At 34.9% G+C, this 25990-nt stretch overlaps 1 protein-coding gene across 2 annotated transcripts in view; it reads left to right on the top strand.

The window, feature by feature from the left end:
* The window catches only part of POF1B (POF1B actin binding protein), a 105443-nt gene that overhangs the window by 66510 nt on the left and 12943 nt on the right, over positions 1 to 25990 (top strand). For both annotated transcript variants that reach the window (XM_045995770.1, XM_045995771.1), the window contains 7 exons: positions 5659 to 5789; positions 14218 to 14245; positions 17214 to 17288; positions 22551 to 22643; positions 23480 to 23593; positions 24397 to 24549; positions 25273 to 25392. In XM_045995770.1, coding sequence (XP_045851726.1) covers positions 5659 to 5789; positions 14218 to 14245; positions 17214 to 17288; positions 22551 to 22643; positions 23480 to 23593; positions 24397 to 24549; positions 25273 to 25392 — 714 coding nt within the window. The remainder of the gene's footprint in view (positions 1 to 5658; positions 5790 to 14217; positions 14246 to 17213; positions 17289 to 22550; positions 22644 to 23479; positions 23594 to 24396; positions 24550 to 25272; positions 25393 to 25990) is intronic.

Below are 25990 nucleotides of genomic sequence, written 5' to 3'. Positions count from 1 at the left end.
ACACAAACAGCTGTTGGGAAGCTGATGGGCCAGGGTCCAGGGCCTTCACTGTCTGTGCTGCATTTCCTGACTGGGCTCCTGGTCCTCAGAGCTTTTATATTTAAAGTATCCAGAAAAGAAAGGTAATGGATGCTGGCAAGCTGAGATTAAGTCTTAACATGGAAGCTTATATTTTAAAGGAAGATTACAAAAGCCAATGAAAGCTAAGATTGCTACAGTTTCTAGAAGAAGGGGATATCTCTTCACAGATAAGAGAAATCAGCAGTTAACTCATTTGGCAGAGGAAATAAGGACAGAATGGAAAGAATCTGCAAACTCAGAAAATAAAGAACTTGGAAAAACTCTTATTTGGCAGGTTTAAGAAGTATGGGAGAGGGACACCAACAGCCCAAAGAAAACAAACCTTATTTCAGTGCTCTGGCAGGGCAGGCAGCAGAAAAAAGAAAGGCAGAAATAAGGTATAAAAAGTCACTGAAATTACAGAAAAATAAAAGAACTAATGGGGGAAAATGTGGCATATAACAACTGGAAAGGAAGCACTGTTTATGGGCAAAGAGAGATCTGCCAAAATTACAAGTATACCACCACCACCACCTCTAACTCTTTTTGAGAACATTGATCTAAAGAGAATTTCTAATGTGAAAACCAGTAGTTCCACCTATTATCATCTTTGCACTTTTGTGAATAGAGAGATAGACACAAAGTAGGTGGCTGACTTACTGTTGTTCGCAATCCTCATTTTATTCCTCTGTTCATTGAAGTGAGGTATATCTATACATGTTCTTTGTGAAACGTTTGGAACTATACACATAAGCATAAACTATAGGAAAAACCACAATTCCATCACCAAAAAATAATGTGATTAATCCATTAATGAAGTCATTATAGCCTTTATATATAAACATATACACACACTTATCAAGACATAATTTTTATAGACAGTTAATATTTCATCATAGATGTAACCATTGTTCTTTTGTTTTTATTTTTGCCTCTGTAAGTAATGCAAGCATAATAATCTAGTACATTTTTATCTACGGCTTTGAGGTATGTGTACTGTAGACTCCTAGAAGAGAAATTACTGTTCCAAACTATATAACATTGATACAGATACTTGATATGCATCATTAAATTGCTTTTTAAAAAGTATTGGCAACATAAGAGAATGGCCATCTTATCATATCCTTATCTATTTCCGTGTATAGATTATTATGGTTTAGAAATTATTGTCAGTCTCAAGAGTGATAAATGATAATCCTTGTTATTGAACTTGCTATTTCTTTGTAACTGGATTTTAATTTTTTTTCCACATTGGATATATTTGGCTACTAGGAAAACAAACTTTCTCAATATAGCTTTCCTGTGGAGTTTAGAATGTAGCAAATACACATTATGGTTAACTGCTTAGTGCCAGTTGCTATTCAGTCAAGAGCTAAGATGAGCATTCTCATCATATGATTAACTTCTAAGAAATAAGAATAAATCTTGATTTGTTTAAAATTATAAATTATTATTACAGCTTCAGTATTATTATAACATAGAAACAAAAACTTCAGTCTGTGATCAACTTGCTTTTGTGGTTACCAAAATGTGGTTACACTTTGCAGTACTAAATAGATGTTCTCTCTCAAGTTAGATTGATGAAGAAAAACATTTTTACCTAGCTGTAGTATATGGTACCACTAATGGTCTTACAGTGTTATTGAACTTTACTCTTTGATAGTAACTAAAAGACCTCTCTCCCCTTCAGTTTCTGGATTGAAGATTGAATCAATAGTTATAATTTATAAAAATGGTCCCCAAAATTAAAACATTCTGATACTTTCTTTATTTTCAACTTAATATCATCACTTAAGAAAAATTTGTCATAGGACATCTGGGTGGCTCAGTTGGTTAGGCATCTACCTTCAGCTTGGGTCATGATCCCAGGGGCCTGGGATCAAGTCCTGTATTGGGCTCCTTGCTCAGCAAGAATCCTGCTTCTCCCTTTGACTGCTGCTTTCCCTACTTGTGCGCTCTCTCTCTCTCTGAAAAATAAATAATAAATTTAAAAAGAGAAAAGGAAGGAAGGAAGGAAGGAAGGAATGAAGGAAAGAAGAAAAAAGAAAAGGAAAAAATATCTTTCTATGTCTGGTTTTTCAGATAACAAAATTACCTCTGAATTTTCATCTGCATCTAAGCTTATGTCACATGAACAATAATTTAGCATTTTTTCTGCAGTAGAATGGTAGCATCTTCACAGCAGGTATCATGTGAAAAATAGTTGCACCTCTGGCATACATAATTGGTGATTTCTTTAGCAGCTTTCTGCAAATAAACTATTTTCATGTGTTCAGTCAGCCTTTTTAACATGTATGAGTGCTCTCATGTTTTTCTTGAATATCCTGACAAAGTAGTTCTAAAATCTCTTATATGTCATAATATTTGTCCTTGGCTAAAGGATGATCAGCCAGCATCCTATATCCTCACTTAGAGCCAGTTATTCTATGAATTATGTTTAGCTACATTTACTTTCTATGCACACAACTAATAGAACATGCTTGCAATTTCTGATTTACTCGTGCCCTTCATTGTGTGTGTGTGTGTGTGTGTGTGTGTTTTCTGTCAACAACAGTTGCACAGCACTTGCTAGAAATGGATCTTTTTGTCCAAGAAGTGTTTTTCCAATCAGGTACACTCTATTATTTGCTGTGAGACCCAGCAAAGTACACAAGTAAAGCAGAAACAGTTAAATTCATCAGTTTACGCTGCTGTTATAATTTAAAAGATTTTTATCCAGATGTCTGGTGTATAAGATTCAGAAGTGCCATATTTAATAATATCACTTACTGATTTGTGCCCTGCAGATTGTAATTTATGGAAAAGTTTTTTAGAAACATGTTTTCTAAAAAGAATTTTTGCTTAGGATTCACAATTTTTGCAAATTTCATATACCTTTTGAGTTCAACTACTAAAATGTAATCTACCAATTATTTCAACCAGATTTTTGTGTCAATTTTTATTGTCATTAACACAAATCTATAAGGGTTGTCTTCCTAAAGAATTCTTGTAAAATTTTGTTTTGAAGTTTGGGCAGTCACTCTAACCCTTTATTTTCTTCATATCCTCTATATACCTTATTATGTTTGGGTTGAATATATTTATTGTGAATGTTGCATATTTTGAAGTTTTTCCTTCCCTTAAAATTTTGGTTTAGCAAAATTGATATTCTGCTATCAATTCACCCTCAAATGATGTGACAAATTTCCAAACAACTTTTTTCTTAAAAATATCATGGCCTAAATAGAATGAAATATTGTTCCTGGAAGTTATTTCATTTAATTTTATGCATTTTAATTCCTAAAATAAAGGTTTGGGAGCCAAAAAAGTATTACTCATTATTTTTTTAAGACTTTATTGATTTATTTATTTTAGAGAGAGAGCGTTGGAGGGGCAGAGGGTGAGGGAGAGAATCTTAAGCAGACTCTGCACTGAGCATGGAGCCCAATGAGGAGGCTCCATCTCACAATCCTGAGATCATGACCTGAGCCAAAACCAAGAGTCAGATGCTTAACTGACTGAGCTACCCATGTGCCCCTCATTCTTTACTCTGAAGTTTACCTTTTCAGGGTAGGGAGAGGGTCTTGAGAGAACAATATGTATTTTATATACATAAAATAATATGAAAACAATTTAATATAATGGAGCACAGAGAGCTAAGTTGAACTATCTTGTTAGCTGGTATACTTTCAGTTTTCATGATGGTATTAAATCTTGAGATGGTTTTCAAAGTGTGGGTAAGATTTGGATACACAGCAAGAAGGAAAGAGTATTCCAAGGAGTGAAAAATGTGGGTAAAGACTAAAGACAGGAATAACATAATGCGTGCCCAGGACAGTGAAATCCCCTATGGTTGGAACAGAGAAAATGTTGGGAAATAGAAAGTGTTACTATGTGTTAGCATTTGAAGGTTTTGTATTGAATATTCCCAAGTTAGTAATTCTATGACATGTAAACATATTATATGATATTGACTTTACCATTTTATCTACTCATGCCTTTATATAGGACACTTTACTTTCTTTAGGAGGCAATCATTACTTCTCTAAGAAACCAACTTCAAAGGATACATGTACAAGATAAAACTAGTGTATTCATACTTTCAAAACGTGAAAAATATATGTGTCTTAATGAAAACATGAAGATACTATACTGTACTTTGAATATGACCTTTTCTATTTATCTGTACTTTTTATTTTATTTTATATTTTTGTTTTGAGAGAGAGAGTGAGTAGAAAGGAGGGACAGAAGGAAGAGAGAGCCATGTTGGGGAACCCAATATGGGGCTCGATCTCATGACCCTGAGAACATGACCTGAGCTGAAGGCAAGAGTTGGATGCTTAACTGACTGTGCCATCCACATGCCCCAATTTATCTTTATTATAAAAATGACTTATCATATCACAGACATGGTTATGAAAACTCATCTTTGTTTAATTTGCAATATTTTCAAATCTTCCATTTGCCTCAGCATGCATGATTTTTTAGGTCTGCTTCAGAGGACAGGTTGAAAATGAAGTAATAGTGATCAAATTTGAAGTCCATTTGTCATATATATACCTAGGAATAAATGCATTTATAGGACAACTTTTGTCCCACATGCAATATCAAGATTAGATATTAGATTGTATGGAATACAATCTAAGTTATTAACCTGTAAGTAGTGTTTTGGAGATGGAAAACTAGGTGGTCAGCATTTTTTAAAAGATTGGTACCAAATTACATGAAGCCAATAGAATAGGTCTTATTTAGGACACTGTACATAGTAATTTGTGTTTAGGATTTCAAATGTCTTCGAAGTCTATTATTTATCTACATTTGGCCCTTAGCTACTCTTTCCCATGTCAAATTGACTAGATATTTGGTCCAAATAATAACTGGAGGGAATATAAGAAGAAATACATAAAAGCATATTGAATTGAGAAGGTTAATTTAAGGGGCGCCTGGGTGGCTCAGCGGGTTAAAGCCTCTGCCTTCGGCTCGGGTCATGATCCCAGGGTCCTGGGATCGAGCCCCGCATAGGGCTCTCTGCTTGGCAGGGAGCCTGCTTCCTCCTCTCTCTCTCTCTCTGCCTGCCTCTCTGCCTACTTGTGATCTCTATCTGTCAAAAAAATTAAAAAAATTAATTTACTCTAACTTTAATATATGCTAATAAATTAAGCTGCCTTTCACTGAGAAGATGCAAGTCCAAATAAAATTAATTATTTTATGTCAGTATAATTCAAATAATTCACATGTTCTTTTCCAACAGGGAACAGAAGAGTAAGCCATATGGTGATAATGGGCAATTTAAAGATTTTGATTAACTTGTTTTATATATATATATATATATATATATATATAATTTTATATAAATTATTCAAGTTTTGCATTCATTAGATCAATTGGATTAGTGAAATAAAATTGAAAATATTATTGTAATGTTGCTTTTCCTTTAAATTCCTCTCATGCTGAAAATACCTGTTGTAAAGAAAATTTAGTGGGTTAGCTCATGTGATGACTTTGTAATGAGTTACTTGTATTAATAGGTTATGTAACTTTTTCTCATTTGACATCAAAACATCTATCAACTTAGAAATACTTAATGTTGTTTATAATGGTGCTTGATGCTTTCTTCAGGTGATAATTCAAGATGATGGCCCTGAAAAGTTGGACCCCAAATATTTTGGAGAGTTACTTGCTGATCTAAGCCGTAAAAATACAGATCTGTATTATTGTTTATTAGAACATTTGCAGAGAATTGGAGGAAGGTACTGTAAATATATAATATCATTTGCCTTGATGTTGTAGTTATCAAATATTTTATGATACTTTGGTATTTTTTAATATACTTTATTTTTTACAGCAGTTTTAGGTTCACAGCAGAACTCCAGTATTTTTTTTAATTTTTTTAAAGATTTTATTTATTTATTGGACAGACAGAGATCACAAGTGGGCAGAGAAGCAGGCAGAGAGAGGGGCGGGGGAAGCAGGCTCCCTGCTGAGCAGAGAGCCCCCACGCCGGGCTCGATCCCAGGACCCTGAGACCATGACCTGAGCTGAAGGCAGAGGTTCAACCCACTGAGGCACCCAGGCACCCCTAAGGTTTTATTTTTAAGTAATCGCTACACCCAACTGTGGCTCAAACTCACAACCCCAAGATCAAGAATTGCATTCTCCACTGACTGAGCCAGCCAAGTGCCCCCAAACTCTATTATTTTAATGGAGAAATAGGGTAACTATATGAGCATATCTGATCAAATGTCTCATTTTAAGAGTTAATGTACATCATGAAAATCATCAAAAGAGATCCTACCAGTCCTTTTAGGATCAGTAAAGAATTCTGTGAACTTTCTTTCGTAACACACTTTGATGGCAAATGCAACCTCTTGGACAGGGAGCTCAAAAAATATATGGCATACTATGACCTGTTATAAGATATTATACTGATGATATAAGATGCAATCCATTGTCAATACACTACTATTCATCTTCCATTGATTTATGCTCAATGTACAAAGACCAGAATTTAATATACATTTAGTGTTGTATATTAGAAAAAGTGCTATGTATTATTTTAATATATTACATTACCTATAAAAATTAAACAAATTCTATAAGTATCCACATATTTATATAAATATGTATGTTTTATGATTATATACTAAATAATTATATGTATTTAAATATATACACATAAATAATTTATCAATTATTCATGCATAGATGAGAGCATATTATATCATGAAATGAATTCCATAAGCTACATAAGTTATAAAAGTTGTCTTTTACTACACAGTCACATCCTATATATGGCCAACTATAAGGCAAATTCTATGAGAGCCCTACAAATTCAGAAAAATATGTAGGATAAAGGAATGCTGGTAGAATTTTTTTCTAGTTTACACTTCACTAACTGAATTCTTCTGTGTCTTAAAGATCTTTAATCTCTTATCTAGCTTTTTTCCTCTCTATTTATTACACTCCTTTCTCTCCATGTTTAGCTCCATTCTCTCTAACTTTCCTTGCTTTCATATTCATGACTGCAACCATTCTCATACTATCATCCTCAAGTGCCTTACCTTCTTATCTTCTTGTCCCTCCCACTTAGCAAGATCCCAATTCTTGAGTACTCTAGCTCTCTTCTTTATTTATTGTTTCTTTTTACCACTATCTACTCCATCCAATACATAACACTCACTACTCTTAGAATTCAGAGGGCTCTGTGAGGGCTGTTTTATTCACCTGGTTTCCTTGGTGTTTAGCATGGTGACTAGTTTAGTGTGGTGCTCTATAAATATTTATGGACTATATGAATGTCTTTTTTAACTTTTTAAAGTTTTTATTTAAATTCCAGTTAGTTAACACATGGTGTACCTTTAGTTTCTGTTATACAATATAGTGTTTTAACACTTCCATACATCACCTAGTGCTCATCACAAGTGCCCTCCTTAATCCCCATCACCTATTTAACACCCCCCACCTCCCTTCTGGTAACCATATATGTTATAGTTAACTTATGAAACTCAGCACACAAAAAATAAATAATGTTAAAAATAGGCAGAAGATGAAGGATACGTGTATCTCAATGTTTATAGCACCATTATCAACAATAGCCAAACTATGGAGAGACCCCAAATGTCCATTGACTGATGAATGGATAGAAAAGACATGAGATATATATATATATATATATATATATATATATATATATATATATGGAGCTAGACTGGATGGAGCTAGAGTGTATTACACTAAGTGAAATAAGTCAGTCAGAGAAAGACAAATACTGTATTATATCGCTCATAATTGGAATTTAAGAAAGAAAACAGATGAACATATAGGAAGGGGGAGAAGAAGGGGGAAATAAAGTAAGACAGTATTTGTGATTCAGAGCACATGGATTTGACAAAGTGTTACTCAATAAAGGGTTATAGAATGAGAGTTAAATATATTCCAAATTTATTAGTTTCATACTAATTAGAAGTAGACAAAGTAACTGAGCAAAGGAAGTTATGTTATTTCATAATGATTATCCCAGTAAACATGTAATCTGTGGTTTTGGAACAACTCTTTCATTGAGGGTTTTGATAAACATACATAGATGACTTAAATATGTGATTAAGCAATACAAAGCCTTGAATTTAATTCTTAGAGTACCTAAAAAACTCCACACACAAAAGAAATAGAAAGATATTGTCCGCACATTAATAAACACTCCACGGTGGAGAGGGTCTTTTAAAATTTTGGTGATTAAGACATTCTATTAGAAAGTTGTCAGTTTAAGGGGCACCTGGGTGGCTCAGTGGGTTAAGCGTCTGCCTTCAGCTCAGGTCATGATCTCATGGTCCTAGAATCAAGCCCCACATTGGGCTCTCTGCTCAGCGGGGAGCCTGCTTCCCCCTCTCTCTTATAACATGGTATTTGTCTTTCTCTGACTGACTTATTTCTGTTAGCATAATACTATCTAGCTCCAACAATGTCATTGCAAATGGAAAGACTTCATTCATTTTATGGCTGAGCAATATTCCATTTTATACATACCACCTCTTCTTTATCCATTCATCTGTCAATATATGGAGCATTATACATGGAACATTATATGTGGAACATCTTCTTTATCCATTCATCAGTCAATGGACATTTGAACTCTCTCCATAGTTTGGTTACTTTTGATAATATTTTCTGCCCATTTTTACATTGGATTATTCATTTTGGGGTGTTGAATTTCATAAGTTCTTTGCATATTTTGGGTACTAAACATTTATCAGATATGTCATTTGCACATATCTTCTCCTAATCTATATTCTGCCTTTTATTTTGTTGATTGTTTCCTTTGCTTTGCAGAACGTTTTATTTTGATGAAGTCCAAATGGTTCAATTAAAAAAAAACCTCAATTTTGCTTTTGTTTCTCTTGCTTTGGGATTCATTTCTATAAAGAAGTTGCTATGGCTAATGCCAAAGAGGTTACCTGTGTTCTCCTCTAGGATTGTTATGGTTTCAGGTCTCACACTTATGTCCTTATGTCTTTAATGCATTTTGAATTTCGTTTTTTGTGGTTGGTGTAAGAAAGTGATCAGTTTCCTTTTTCTTTTTCTTTTTTTTTTTTTTTTTGGTATGATGCTCTCCAGTTTTCCCAATACCATTTTTTGAAGAGACTGTCTTTTTTTCCCCATTGGATATTCTTTCCTGCTATATTGAAGTTTAATTGACCATATAGTTGTGGGTTCGTTTCTGGGTTTTCTATTCTGTTCTAGTCATCTATTTGCCCATTTTTGTGTCAGTAGCATACTGTTTTGATCACTACAGCTTTGTAATATAACTTGACATCCAGAATTGTGATGCCTCCAGCTTTGCTCTTCTTTTTCAAGATTGTTTTGTCTATTCTGGATCTTTTCTGGTTCCATACAAATATTGGGATTGTTTGTTCCAGCTCTGTGAAAATTTTGATGGTATTTTGACATGGATTGCATTGAATGTGTAGGGGCACCTGGGTGGCTCAGTGGGTTAAGCCTATGCCTTTGGCTCAGGTCATGATCTCAGGGTCCTGGGATTGAGCCTTGCATTGGGCTCTCTACTCAGCAGGGAGCCTGGTTCCCCCTCTTTCTCTGCCTGTCTCTCTGCCTACTTGTGATCTCTTTCTTTCTCTGTCTGTCAACTAAATAAATAAAATCTTTTAAAAAATAAAGTTGAGTTTGAGTGATATAAGTATTGTTCCTTGGGCTTTCTTTAGACACTCATTTGAATGATAAATATTTCTCCATCCTTTCGCTTTCAATCTGGAGGTATCTTTAGATCTAAAATGGGCCTTTATAGGCAGCATAAAGATGGGTCTTGTTTTTTAATCCATTCTGACACCCTGAGTCTTTTGATTGGAGCATTTAGTCCATTTACATTCAAAATAATTATTGGTTTATATGCATTTATTACTTTTTTGTCATTGTTTCTGGAGATTTTCTCTGATCCTTTCTTGTCTTTGTCACTGTTAGTCTCCCCTTTGTACTCAGAGCCCTTTTGAATACTTATTGCAGAGCTGGTTTAGTGGTCATGACCTCCTTTAATTTTTTTTTTTGTCTGGGAAAGTATCTCTCCTATACTGCATGTTAGCCTTGCAGGATAGAGTATTCTTGACTACAGATTTTTCCCGTTCAGCACTTTGAATATACCATGCCACTCTCTTCTGGCTTGCCAAGTTCCTGTTGAGAAATCTGCAACTAGACTTATGGGTCTTCCCTTGTATATTAAGGACTTCTGTCTTGCTGCTTTTAAGATTTTTTTCTTTTTCGCTATGTTTTGCAAATTTAACTATATTATGTTTTGGTGTTGGGCTGCTTTTGATTATTTGATAGGACTTCTCTGTGCCTCCAGAATCTGGATGTCTGTTTCTTTCTGCAGATTAAGGAAATTTTCAGCTATTATTTCTTCAAATACATTTTCTGCCCCTTTTTCTCTCTTTTTCTTCTGTAACTTCTATAACATGAATGTTATTTAATTTGATGGAGAAATTGAATTCCCTAAGTCTATTTTCATATTCTGCTAATTCTTCTTTCTTTCTTTTGTTCATCTTCATTATTTTCTACTATTTTGCCTTCTGGGTCACACATTCATTCCTCTGCTTCTTCCATCCTGCTGTTGATTGCATCAGGCTTGTTTCCAATTCATTTATTCCATTATCCATCTCTGACTGAGTCTTCCTTAACTCTTTTATCTCTGCAGTAAGGGTCTCACTGATGTCCTGCATTCTTTTCTAAAGTCTCTATCAGGCATGTTACTTATATCTGTTTCACTTAGATCTATGGCTGTGACCTTATCTTGTTCTTTCATTTGGGATAAGTTTCTCTGTCTTGGCATTTCATCTAACTGTCTGCCTTCTTTGTGTTAGAAAAGCCAGTTATGTATCCTGTTCCTGAAATTATTGGCCTTATGAAGAAGAGATTTTCTTGTGCCCAAGACCTAGCACTTTAGGGAGTGTCTCTGTTATATGCTGTGTGCACTCTGCTGTGATATTTTGGCTATGGTATCCTTCAGGCCAGTCATATGCATAGGCTCTCATTGACTGCTCTGCACAGTGTTTAGTACCTGGCCTGAATGTGGTGAGTTTTTACTCAGTGTGATCTGGTCTGCTGATAAAATGAGACCTGAACCAACTCTACCAGGAATAAGGCCCTGCTTATCTCTTGTTAAGAGATGTGGTGTGAGCAGGGGTTTAGGTTGGTCTTCTGGAGAAGAGGCCCTCAATGCTGGTACTGAGGTATGCTTAACTTAGAAGGGCACTTCCACCAAAACGCAGGCAGATAAGTTTGGTATAAGCAATTTAGGCAACCAGTGTTCTTGCTGAGAGGCTTACTCTCTCTCTATATATATATGTGGTTCTCTGTCTATGCTGGGGTGGGAGTAAGAAATGGTGTCAGCCTGTTCCTTTCTTCACAGAGAGGCCTCTATGTGAAAGCTGCCTCTCAGAAACTTGCTCTGAGAGGAGTGTATAATCTCCCTACTGTGTGCCCCAGGCTTACTTTAGATCTTTGTTGCCATACCAGCTGCTCTGTAGGTTGTCTGTCTCTCTTCTCTCCAGGAGCAGAGCAGTAATCTCAGGGCTCTAGATCAGCCAAACTTGCTGTCCTTTAAAACCAGGCTTTAAGCCCTGCTGGTTGTAAGGTCTGACTAAATTCAGCCCTTCTCATTTTCCAAGCCAACGGCTTTGGGAAAATATTCTCCATGTGGGTTTCCCTGTGTGCTCCCCTCTATCTCTCTCTTTTTTTTCTCTCTCTCACCCCTCTCTGTGACCATGGCTTGGCCCTCCATATCACTCAGAATCCATTTCTCCCTTAAACTACATCTCCATACTTTCTACCTTTTTGATGCGACCTCTTGTCTCTCTTTAGTTGTGAAATCTGTTCTGTCAGTCCTCAAGTTGATTTCTAGGATGTTTAGGATGATGTGATGGTAATCTAGTTTTGTTCATGGATCCTCCTACTCTGCTGCCATGTTCCCCTCCTCTCCTGCTACTGTTTTTTTTGTTGTTGTTTTTATTTTTTTGCCCTACTCATTGTAATTCTAGTCACCACCCCCTGGTGAGAATGGAGATGTGAGCCACATTGGCCTCTCCACTTCCTTGCTCTGCTGCCTTTGTTTTCACTCTCTTTTCCTCTCCTTTTTTCCCCATTTTTCTTCTTTTTCCATGTTATGATTTAGCAATGAGTGGGTACAGGGTCAGAATTAGGGAAGGTTGTCTCACAAAACCATTCTGGTTACCTTAAAACATTGCAGTATTAAGTACTGTTGATTTTTTATTGCTTTATTTCTTTCTTTTGTTTTGTTTTACTTTACTTTAATAAAAATATTTATTTTATTTTTAAATTTGTATTGTTTTATGTTAGTCACCATGCAGTATATCATTAATTTTTGACGTAGTGTTCCAAGATTCATTGTTTACGTATAACACTCAGTGCTCCATGCAATACATGCTCTCCTTAATACCCACCACCAGGTTTCTTATTTGTAGAAAGAAATGACTAGGGACATGTGTACTATCTTGGCATCGGAAGTGGAGGTTTTTTTTTTAATTTTATTTATTTATTTGACAGAGAGAGATCACAAGTAGACAGAGAGGCAGGCAGAGAGAGAGAGAGGGAAGCAGGCTCGCTGCTGAGCAGAGAGACTGATGCGGGACTCGATCCCAGGACCCTGAGATCATGACCTGAGCCGAAGGCAGCGGCTTAACCCACTAAGCCACCCAGGCGCCCCGGGAAGTGAAGTTTTTAACATAAAGTTCCATTAATACTGTGATAATTCCAGTTAGTAGTAATGGAAGATGACTAAAACTGCATTGATTCATATTTTTAACTTGTTGTAACTCCCAGTATATGCATGCCATTATTTTAGTAAAACATTCAAAAAGTATATGATACTTTATTTATTTATATTTCTTAGGACCTCCCCACAATTTCTCTTTTGGGCAACACAGGAATGCCACATACATACATCAAACAACAGCAAATATGTAGTCATGCTTCTGGAAATTGAATCTGCCATTATATTCCTCCACATTAGTCTTTTTTTTTTTTAACATATGCAAGATGTTCTGTACAGTGAATTACCCTCTTATCTCTGTAAGCAATATCTTACTCATAAACACCTACTTAGAAGGTAAAGGTAGGAGATAATGTCCTAATATATCTCTAAGATAACTTATCTCTTATACTGAACATATGGCACTTCTATACCTCTGACTTTATAAGACCATCTTTAAAATATTCTGCCTTGCTGTCAGAACATGTGTACTGTTGTTTGAGGTGTTGACCATATATTTTGTGCCCAGTACTTCAATTAAGCCCAGATGGAGCAAGTAGGCAGAAATAAAGGCCTGTCTCTTGCCCCTGACACTAGAACTGTATCTTTTTCCACTTTCATTATTCCCTAAAGGAGCAAGTGCCAGACTGGCATAATCACTAACAATTCTCTTGCAGCATTTGCCTACTTAACATGACTTCACAAAAGATCTTCCAACCCTGGTGCCCAAACATTCATTTTGATCCTGGAAGTTCTATTATCCCACTAGAATTTTGGTCATGTTCTCTGAGGCTCTGTACCTATGTAAACATTCAGATACCTTTTAAGTTTCTTCACTGCCATAAATATATATATATATATATATATGCATATATATATATATATAGTAATATATATATATATATAGTAGTGTAGACTGAATGAGTTAGCCTTGTCTTGCAAGTTTTGATTTTGATGAAAAGGGTATGAATAACTTTGAGACTCTATGGAGAGAAGCTGGACTCAGCCTTAAAAGTGAGCAATACAGGAGAAACGGGAGGTGGAAATAGAGAACAACTATTATTGTTATTCATTCACTCAGGTAGCATTATTGCCAGTGTCAAGGACTTGTACATCTATCCACAAATGGACAAGTGCTAATGGGTGGCAGTAACAGATTTTCTATTTTCTTTTGGTTTGTTGTTTTGATATTGTTTATTTTTAATAGATTAGCTAGTTCCAGGAAAATTATCTTTAGTTTTGTCAAGTTCCAATTTAGTTAGCTTAAAAGTTATTATTTGAATTATAAATTGAAATGTTGCTATTATGATATATTAAAAAGTAAGATAAAATAATTTGAACATTAGCATTTATATGTGATCATTACATACACTTTCTTAAGATTGTTTATCTTTTTTTCACTCTTACAGCAAAGAGGACTTTGAGTCTACAGATGAAGTAAGTGCAAAAATAGTTGAAAATCAAATATAGTTGATAACAAAGCAGATTATAATATTTTCACTAATGATATTTTTTAGTTTGGTAACTTTATTAGACTGGAAACACAGAGTAGTGAAAAACATGATTATTTTACCTTGAAAATGATATAACTATTTATATATTTGTAATGGCTATAAAAAGTAATAATCACTGGGTTGCCTGGGTGGCTGTTGGTGAGCTTTGAACTCATAGTTTCAGCCCAGGTCATGATCTTAAGGATATGGAATTGATAGCCACATTGGGCTCTGTGCTCAGTGTAGTGCCTGCTTAAGGTTCTCCCTCTCCCTCTTCCCCTTCCCACCACTGACTTTCTCTCTTTAAAATAAATAAACAGACAAAATCTTTAAAATGATAATAATAAAAGTAATAATTATTCATGCAAAATGTTTTTTATGAAGTTTTTTTAAGGATTTTACTTATTTATTTGCCAGAGAGAAAGATCACAAGTAGGCAGAGAGGCAGGCAGAGAGAGGGGGGAAGTAGGCTCCCTGCTGAGCAGAGAGCCCGATGTGGGGTTCGATCCCAGGACCCTGAGATCATGACCTGAGCTGAAGGCAGAGGCTTAGCCCACTGAGCCACCCAGGTGCCCCCATGCAAAATGTTTTATCAGCTGTTATTTATGATTTAATTTGTCTTTGCTTATCAAAACATTTAAAATTTCATTGACCAAATACTCTCTGCTTTAGAAAATTTAAGTCTACATTAACTAAATCAGTAGCAAATTTAGTTTTAGGGGGCACCTGGGTGGCTCAGTGGGTTAAGCCACTGCCTTCAGCTGGGGTCATGATCTCAGGGTCCTGGGATCGAGCCCCGCATCAGGTTCTCCACTCAGCAGGGATCCTGCTTCCTCCTCTCTCTCTTCCTACCTCTCTGTGTACTTGTGATCTCTCTCTCTCTCTCTCTCTCTCTGTCAAATAAATAAATAAAACCTTTAAAAAAATTTAGTTTTAGTATATTTTGAAACCTTATATGACCCATGCCAAATAGAGAACAACTTAAAGTACATTTTTTCAAGTATTAATTCTATTACATGTGTCCTTTTTGTTAATAATTACTTTTAATGGAATAAGTAATCAAATAAAGAAAACTGATTTCAATGTAATAAAAAACCACAGTGGCCTCCTTTGTGTTATTTTTTTCTTTATTTCCAATGTAGTGATAGACTGTATTCATTACAATAATTCAGAAAGCCCTAGATTGCCATTAAGAAACACTGACTTCAATTTAGCTTCTCACTTAAAAGTAGTTGAAACTTGTAACCAAAGGGGAGGTTGGTGGGGGGATAGATAAAATAGATAAAGGGGCTTAAGAGTACACTTAATTTGATAAACACTGAGAAATGTGTACAGCTGTTGAATATTGTACACCTGAAACTAACATAACAGCGTGTTAATTGCACTCAAATGAAAAAAAAGAGAGACAATGATGTTTGGTGGGGTAGTCATGGGATTTGTGGAGATAAGTGACTGTGATATCTTAGCTTTAGTACTTGGCTCTCTGTGTGTGTTAATTTATTTATTTGTTTAAGAGAGCATGTGTATGAGTGGGGGTAGGGGCAGAGGGAGAAGGAAAAAGAGAATCTTAAGCAGACTCTGCACTCAGCACTGAGACCAAGGTGGGGCTTGATTCCAGGATGCCGAAATCATGGCTTGAGCCCAAATCAAGTGTCAGACACTTAAGTAACTGAGCCACCCAGGTGCCCAGCAATCTGTGCTTTTGTAAGGACATCATCCTATGGTTTGGAGGAGAGATACTGAAGTCAGAGGTACTGGATGATATTGTAATGAACTTGTCTTGCAACAGCCATAGAGAAAGGTCACTCCCTGTGGAAGAGGGAAAGATATGGCCTGAGGATATGAATTCTCGGTCAGTCATCCAAGGAGGAAGTGGAGGGGGAGGTCCTGCCTCTACTGGAATCTCCCTCTCTTGGATCTATACCTCACAAAGGGAACTGTATAGATATGAGCTTCAGAATGAGGGCAATAAGATGACTTGGAAGATAGGATATGCCCCCCCCAAAAGATGTCCACATCCTAATCCCTGAAATCTTTGAATATGTTACCTTAACATGGCAAAGAGACTTTGCAAATGTGACTAATTTAAGGATTTTAAAGTAAGGAGATTATCCTGGATTATGTGGTTGGCTCCAATGTAATCACTAATCTTTAAAGGAGGGAGACAGGGGTTCAGAGTTAGATATGACAAGAGAAGCTGAAGTTGGAGTGATGAGGCCACCAGCCACGAAATTTAGGCAGCCTGTAGAAACAAAAATGCAATGAAATAGATTCTTCCCTAGAGCCCACCAAAAGAATGCAGTCCTGCTGACATGTTAATTTTAGCCCACTGACTTCTAATCTCTAGAATTATGAGATAATACATTTGTGTTTCTTCAACCCCCCCAAATTAGTTAAATCTTCTCAATGTTGTGGCAACATCTTAATTTTTCAGAAGTTATCATTGTTCAGTGTAAGTCATCAATAAGTCCTCAATTTTATTTCTCCAAATTTACATTATTTTAAAACAACAGCCTTTAAAATATCATATTTACCACCCAACAAATCTTCCAGTTGTTGACTGATACACTGAAATAAAGTGTTTAATGGGATTTGAGAACCATCCTATTGTTTTTTAAATTGCTTTTTTAAAAATGTAGAAATGGAATATCTGGTTGGTTGCACAAAACTTTTCCCTAAAATGCCTGGAAATCAAGGTTCTTTCCATAGTGTATATAGTATAATTAACTTTTAAAAGTAAGAACTGATAAGGCTAAAAAGGAAGTTGGTAGCAACTATTGCCCAGAAAGTGAAATAATCTTTTGATGCTCCTAAAAATATGCTCTGCTGCACAGAAGTCTATAAACTACTCGTCCTATGATAATGATACTAATATGTATCTGTTAAATGTATAACCTTCTCTTTTCTTACAGCCAGAAGACATTGAATCCTTGATTCCTAAAGGATTGTCAGAGTTTACAAAACAACAAATTCGTTATATTCTGCAGGTAAGGTGGGGTCAAGAGTGAGTGTGAGATCAACAATGACAAACCACTAGCCAAGGATGCTTCCCTTAAATAAGAAAAGAGAGTTCTCAATAAAAATCCTGTTTCACAAAAGTTGATTATACTTTGATTAAAAAAGTGTTGCATTATGGTTTGTTCAGACTTTCACTTACATTGAATAACATTCAGGTAAGCATTCTAGAAATACTGTTCCCTGCTCTGGAATGGCCTTATTCTCTCCTCACTGCTATAGCACAACTTGACTCTAATTTATAGTTTTGCTCTGGTCTTCTCTATTTTCCATTCTACCCCCACACTGCCACCCCTTGTGGTAAGAGATGGGAGAGGCCAATGCCTTGCTTTTTCTGATTTGCTGAATGATAGAGATTACTGGAGCAGTGAATTCCCTTACAATGAAGGAAGAAACAGAAGAAGATAGATGCTAAGGGAATATGGCTAAAGAGTACATCTTTTTTGCAAGAAAGGATTGTAAAGATAACCTAGCTCTATTTAAGTGAAGCCAATTTCTAAATTATTTGTCTTAAACCTTTGTTGGTCATCCAACAAAGGTCCAATATTAGACCTGATGTCATTTTTATGAAATTTAAATAAAATATTTTTAGTAGAATGCGGTATGTATTATAAGAAGACAGTGGTGTAGGAAACACATATGCTTCACAGAATCTGAATCTTGGAGACATCCTTGATATTATCTCTAATATCAAGGTGGTGGGATTTCTATTGAAAGTGCATTCAAGGCCTATTTCTTTGAAAAACTCCTTCAGAGGATTTTGACATCTAAGTTCATGAGAAACATTGGTCTATACTTTTCTTGTGTTCTCTTTGGTTTTGGTATCAGGAGAATACTAGCTTCATAAAATGAATTGGGAAGTGTTTCTTCTTTTATATTTTCTAGAATGTATATAGATTTGGTATTAATTCTTCTTTAAACATTTGGTAAAATTCTTTAGTAAAAATATCTGGGCCTGGAGATTTTGGGGGGAGTTTTAAAAAATTCCAAATTCAACTCCTTAATAGGTATAGGTTTATTCAAATGATCTGTTTCATAGTGGATGAGTTGTAGTAACTTGTATTTTTCAAGAAAGTAGTCTATTTCATCTATATTGTCAAATTTATAGTGTATAGTTGTTTATAGTATTCCCTTATTATCTTTTTGATGTCTGCAGGGTTTGTATTACTATCCCCTATTTAATTCTTGATACTAGTCATTTGTGTCTTCCTTTTTCTTTGTCACTTTGCTGGAGGTTTTCAATTTTATCTTTTTTTTCCCAAAGAAAGAGACTTCAGTTTTATTGATATTCTCTATTATTTTCCTGTTTACACTTCCACTGATTTTTGCTCTTGTCTGTAATATTTCCTTCCTTTGTTGTTTTTCATATGTTGTTTTCTTTGGTTTCTTGATGTAGAAGTTTAGGTTATTGATTCAAGACATTTTCCGTTTTCTAATGTAAGCATTTAGTGCTATAAATATCCTCTCGGCATGGCTATAGCTGTGTCCCACAAATTATGATATGATTTTCATTTTCTTTCAGTTCTGTGTACTATTTAACTTCCTTTAGACTTCTGCTTTGACCTGTGGATCATTTAGAAGTATATTATTTAGTTTTGAGTGCTTAAAGATTTTCCTGTTGTCTTTCTACTGCTGGTTTCTAGTTTAATTCCACTATGGTAAGAACATACTTTATAAGAGATCAATTTTTTTGTAATAGTTAAGTTTTGTTTTATGGTCAAGGACATGGTCTATCTTGGCATATGTTCCATGGGCACATGAAAGGATTAGACATTTTTGTCAGTGGGGTTGCTGAGTTCTTTTATATTCTTGCTCATTTTCTGCCAAATAGTTATTAGCTGCTGAAAGAGGCATTATACCAATCTTTAGTTATAACTGTGGACTTGTCTTTTTTTCCTTTCAGTTCTATCAGTTTTTGCAGTTCTATACATTTTGCAGTTCTATTGTTTGGTGTATAAATGTTTAGATTGCTATATTCTCTTGGTGGATTGACCCTTTTATCATTATGTAATGGTCCCTTTTTGTTCTTGGTAATTTTCTTTGCTCTAAAGTCATTTTTATCTAATATCAATATAGCACTTTTACTTTCTTTTATTAATGTTTGCCTGGTATCTTTTTTCCCCAAATTTACTTTCATTATATATTTTTAAACTTTCACTATAATTGAAGTTAGATTCTTATAGAACACTTGCAGTTGGATCAAATTTTTTTCTCACTCTGTAAATCTGTTTTTAACTGGTGTATTTAGACCAAGTTGTAATTATTGATATATAGCGGCTAGCTCTGCTATTTTTATTTTTTGTATTCTGTTTGTTCTGGGTTTTTTTTTTCATGTTTTCTTTGTCTTGCTTTCCTGTGTATTAGTTGAAAATGTTTTTAGTATTCCATTTTTATTTCTCTCTGGTACTTTTGAGTGTATCTCTTAGTATAGCCTTTTTAGTGGTTGCTCTAAGAATTACATTATATACCCATAATTTATCCCAGTGTATTGGTGTTCAACATTTTGTAAGTTTCAGTGAACTGTAGAAAATTTTGCTTCCTTTATCACTCTTTACTTTCCACACTATAACATAGTTTTCTTAAATATTTCCTTTTTGTGCATTGAGATCGACTGTTACAGTTTTTTGCTTCAACCAATCAAATATAATTTAGAAAATGAAAGAGAAGGAAAACTTACTCTGTTTTCTCACATTATTACTTATGATTCTATTTCTTCTTGATGCTCCAAATTCCTTCCTTTGTCACCTCTTTCTCTTCAGAGAACTTCCTTCACCCATTTTTTTAGGGTAAGTCTATTAGTGACTTTTTTTGTTTGTCTGTTTTCTTCATCTGGTAATGTGATTTCCCCTTTATTTCTAAAGGGTATTTTCATTAGACACAGAATTTGTAGTTGACAATTCTTTTCTTGTGGCACCTAAAAATGGTGTCCTATGTCCCTCTGGCCATTAAGATTTCTGATGAAACATATACTGTCATTTGAATTGTTATTACCAATAGTTAAGATTTATCTTGCTGCTTTTGGAATTTAAAAATGATCTTGAGTTTTAAGAAGTTTGACTGATTTGTCTGGGCATGGATTTCTTTGGGTTTTATCCTGTTCAGGATTTCATCAACTTCTTGAATCTGTACTTGTGCTTTTTGCTAATTTGGAGAAATTTACAGACATTATTTCTTCAAATACTTTTTCAGTTCCAGACTCTTTCTTCTTTCCTTCTAGGACTTTCATGACATGTATGTTAGATATGCCTTATATTCTTACAGGTCTCAGAGGATCATTCAATTATTTTGCACTCTATTTTCTCTCTGATGTTCTGATGAAGAACTTTCTTATTGTTCTGTCCTCAAGTTTACTGATTCTTCATTCTGTTCTTTCCATTTTGCCTTTTAGTCCATCCATTGAGGTTTTTGTTTTTGTTTTGTTTTGTTATTAAGCTTTACAATTCTAGAATTTCTATTTAGTTATTCTTCACATCTATTTCTTTTCTGAGATTTTCTGTTTTGTTGCTGAGACATTCTATTGTTAGGTCTGTTTGTAAATTTTCATTGAAGTATGTTTATGATGGCTGCTTTAAAATCCTTGTCAGACTATTCTAACAGTTCTGTTATCTTGATGTTGTCATCTATTAATTGTTTTTCTTATCAAGGTAAGATATTCCTGCTTCTTAGAATGACTAGTGATTTTTTTTAAATTGAAACCTGGACATTTTGAGTATTATGTTATGACTCTGAATCTTATTAAAATCTTCTGTTTTAGTAGATCTGATTTGATACTGAAACAAAAGAGCACATAGGGGCACTGCCTGTTACTGCCAGCTGGGGTGGAAGTCCAGGTTCCCCTTTCAGCCTCTGTTGACACCAGTCAGGGAAGGAGCTCCTTCTTCCTTCTGGGCAAGAGTAGAAATTGTGGTTCTCTATGAGGACCCCACTGATTTCACCCTGGTTTGAATGTAGAGGGGTGTCTTTTTACTGTTTCTGAGTTGGCCTTCACTGACACTGCAAGGTGAGTGGCCTCATTTCTGTTGTACAGTGATGAAAGTCTTGACTCTTCATTGAGAAAACTCAGATATCACCCCAGCAGGGAGACAGAACAGTGTATAATTACTACTGGATAAGGTGAAAGCCTAGGTTCCTTTCATACTCTCAACTGAGCTACAGTGCTTGGGGTCTCATTTTTTCTTCCTGGTGGGGGTGAAAGTCCTATCTCTCCACTCTGCCTTCTCTAACACCAACCTGAACAACAACCTAGTAAATGATGTTGGTGGACCTTTTCAGAGCCTAGTGAGGGTTCCCTTCTTGGCCTTTGATGGTTTGGGTGGAAGTATATATTTGAAGGTTATTTTCTGTGGTGTTTGGTTGGAATAGAGTGATTACTATCTAAAAGTTTTATGCCTTGCTGGGCTGCTATTTTCATGGTCCTTTAACTAGAGAGAGCAGGCTTTTCTAAAGAATTTTGTTGTCTGCATCCAGTGGTGTTTCTGGGTTACTGACTTCTCCAGCACTAGTGTGTGATACATGAAGCAAAAAGAAAACCCAGGAACTCACTTCTGTGTCATTTTGGGGGTCACAATGTTCCTAACCAGAATTCCCTCTTCTTTCCAACTTTCTGAGTCTCTTCATGTTTGTTTTATACATAGTAATGTCCAGGGCTTTCAGTTATACTTAGAAGGAATAGGGGAAAGTATTTCTACTCCATCTTTCCAGAAATTAAGTTGCCTGTTTTTTAAACCATTTTTTAAATAAGCGAGTTTCATCTAGTAAAAGCACTTTGCTCACTCCTCTTTAAAATCTGGGATGTTTCTATACTTCAAGGTTAAACCTAATTAGTATTATATTCCTCCCATCTCAGGAAAAATCCATACATTTGGCAGCACACTTAAAGATATACATTTTATTATTTGAAGGTTGACTGCCTCATATTTTCTAATCTTTAAATAAAGAATAAAAGCAAATTTAAGAATTTGCTGACAGAGTTCTGCCTTATGAGAAAGATACTTCATCATGAAAAAATAATAGACTCTTTTCTATTACATAGTTATGATGTCTTCAGAAATACTGATTAGATTACTTATGCATGTTATTGACAAAATGCCTTGTATCACTATTCTAATATTGCTATACAAAAAATAAAACTTAATAAGTTTGCTTATGGTAATGGAAAAATAAGATTACTCTCACTTATACTACTGTTTATAAATGCTAGTAAATACAAACCATCAATCCTTTTCTTCTTCCAGATGAGGGGTATGTCTGATAAATCACTCCGGCTAGTGCTGTCCACATTCAGTAACTTACGGGAGGAGCTTGGACATCTTCAAAATGACTTGACAGTAACATTTATTTTGATTTTTCTTTCCAAAGCCTTCCTAGTTCCTAACTTCCTAACATAGAAATGAAGTCATTTAGTCTAAATTTCAAAATTTAATACAATGCAATAATATGCTCACCCAGATATAGTTATTTTCTTGAAACAGTTAATGGAGGTTGAAAGAGGAGATGAGAGCTCTCCAATATCAAAATAAAATAAAGTTAGGTATATACTTATTTAGTTTACCACTAAGGTAATTTAATACCTATAGCCAGGACGTAGCCTGGAAAATTAGAATAATCTAATTCACTGAATGGGAATTTCACTTTTTTCTGTAATAATAAAGCACACTCTGAATTTCTGTGAATACTTGACAACCTCTTCCTCCAAGAAGTTAACTTTTTTAATTTTTCATTTTGTTGGTGTTCTTGATGCCATAAGCTAAATACATTTGGAATGCCTTCCATATAATAAATAACTCCCTGAAAACTGGAGTGGGTTATTTCATTTCTGGGTTCGGATGAAAACCTTTAGAATCTAATTTCAAAATTCACCACCTGCTGGAGTTAACAAGGAGTCTCTGTAGGTTCAGGCAAAACGTTAAAATATTTGAAGGTTTTGTTTCATTGAACTTAGAATGAGTCAATTCATAAAAAAGGTTTCTAAGAATGCAGGTTTTTAAAGTTTCATCCATTTGGATCCTATATTTTGCTTGACTTATTAGAATTCTGTTTTATCAGGAAACTGCAAGTGAAAGAAGTGCTTATTTAAGCCCTCTAATGTAAACTAGTCTTTGTATTATGTAACTGTTGACAAGTTTCTGTAATTCTGAATCTTAACAACTGATTTTGCTTCTAGTCACTGGAAAATGACAAGGTAAGACTTGAGAAAGATGTGGCATTCAAAGAAACTCAAATCAAAGAGTATGAAGAACTCTTAGCATCAGTGAGAGCAAATAACCGCCAGCAGCAGGTAAGTTGATATCTTCATCGATGATAAACTAGATTAATAGTTTTTCAAATGCAGAATTACTGACACACTGAAGTATGAAACACAATCCAGACAGAACTAAAATACAGTAGCTGGAACGATTTATTCATATAAGAATTGAGTGGCTTGGATCATTTCCATTGACTTAAAACTCTCCCATAAAAACAGACAACCTCGTATACTTTAGATATAAAGTATATACTAATCCACAATTATCTGTGCTGTTGGGTGACAAGAATTGTATAAATAATGAAAAGCTAAGTTCATTCATTCATTTAATCTACTAATGTGTTGATAAAAAAGGTTTTGTTGGTCTTAACACGTTTGTGCAGTGAATAAGAAAATTAACCCTAGAAATACTCTCCAGATGTCTGAGCAAAGATGACTTACAAGAAATTGAAATGAGACTCTAAGGCTGATCCCTTCCTAATCTTCATTCCCATGACAGTCTCAGTTTTTTTCTGTTTCCACATAAATAATCAGGTATATACTCATATTAGTGACTACTAGAAGGCAAAATATTGTTGAAGAGTACCAAGGATCAGATTGCAAAATTGGAACATTGAAAATTCATTCAGTCTTGATGACTTCTCACTCAAGCATATCAGACTAGGGGCAAGAATCACTTTCATGGTTGATTGAACTTACCATTTAAGGGTAAATATATAAGAAAACTGAGCATGGAAAAATATTTTCTTTATTTCATTGAATTAATCAACTAAGAGAGCACTCTCCTCCAAAAAAGTAAAATCCCATTGTCTTACCTACCTGTGTCTTCTTTATAGCAAGGACTTCAAGATTCAACCTCAAAATGCCAAGCATTGGAAGAAAACAATCTCTCTCTTCGACATAGACTATCAGACATGGAATATAGACTAAAAGAACTGGAATACTGTAAGCGTAATTTAGAACAAGAGAATAAAAATCTTAGAATACAGGTATTAAAATTTTGTTTTAAATATATGTTATTACCTTAGTTACACCATTGTAACTCTTATTCCTTTTAAGAAAATACATGGTGGGGCACCTGGGTGGCTCAGTGGGTTAAAGCCTCTGCCTTTGGCTCAGGTCTTGATCCCAGAGACCTGGGATTGAGGCCCACATGGGGCTCACTGCTCAGCGGGGAGCCTGCTTCCCTTCCTCTCTCTCTGCCTGCCTCTCTGCCTGCTTGTGATCTCTATCTGTCAAATAAATAAACAAAATATTTTTTTAAAAAAAAGAAAGAAAAGAAAAGAAAACACCTGGTGGGGTGCCTTGGTGGCTCAGTTGTTTAAGCGGCTGCCTTTGGCTCAGGTCATGTTTCCAGGGTTCTGGAATCGAGTCCCACATCAGGCTCCCTGCTCAGCCAAAAGCCTGCTTCTCTCTCTCCCTCTGCCTGCCGCTCTGCTTACTTATGCTTTCTCTCTATCTCTCTGTCAAATAAATAAATAAAATCTTTAAAAAAAAAAAGAAAACACATGGACTGCTTTCTGTTGATCTTATATGTAGTTATGTCTCATCTCACTGTCATTTGAGGTGTATAGTGCAATTCCTAAAAATCACTCTTATTATTTCAATGTCTCATTTAATCATGTAGTTTTCATCTAATAATAAGTCTTATAATATAATATGTATGTCCTTCATAACAATCTAGTTACAGAAAGTTATTTTGCCTTATGTAGGTTTCTGAGACTTGCACAGGCCCGATGCTGCAGACAAAAATGGATGAGATTGGCAACCATTACATGGAGATGGTAAAAAATTTAAGAATGGAAAAGGATAGAGAGATCTGCAAGCTAAGGGTATGTTGATCCTACAGTGCATAAATACACAGGTCAGCACAAATTTTCTAATAAGATAATGATGGTTTCAAATTTAAAGTTCCAAGGAAAAATCAACTGAAGGTAGAGTCAGGAATATGACATAGAAACATTTGTTTAAATATATATTACTGTGTGTAGAATATTGCTAAATTGTTTTCTAATTTAGGTTAATCAAAATTAGGGTGATGTTCGTGAGAATAAGTATATATTACCTTATAATTCTAGATTAAATTGACTAACTCTTAATTTACTGATCCCTAAATATAGTTAAATATACTAAAATATTTAATGGAAAAACCAACCATAGATTTCTCTCCAAATACCACTGTAGAATTTTTTCCAAAAACCAAAATGATATAAAATATAATCTGATCAAAAGCCTGCTATATTTTCTAGCAGTTTTCCTTCACTTGTTTCTTTTTTATTCCAACTTTACTTATAACACTTTAACTTAACAGCCATCTATGCATACATGATGTAGTAAAAAAGAAAAAGGGCAGGATTTGGAATCAGAATACCTGTGTTGGAGTTGCAGTTATGTTGCTGACTAGTTGTGGGACTGTATATAATGTAACCT

The sequence above is a fragment of the Meles meles genome, chromosome X (genome assembly GCF_922984935.1).
Source record: "Meles meles chromosome X, mMelMel3.1 paternal haplotype, whole genome shotgun sequence".
NCBI classification, from domain to species: Eukaryota; Metazoa; Chordata; class Mammalia; order Carnivora; family Mustelidae; genus Meles; species Meles meles.
The sequence above is the reverse complement of the archived record's forward strand: the minus strand, read 5'-3'. Positions and strand labels throughout refer to the sequence as shown.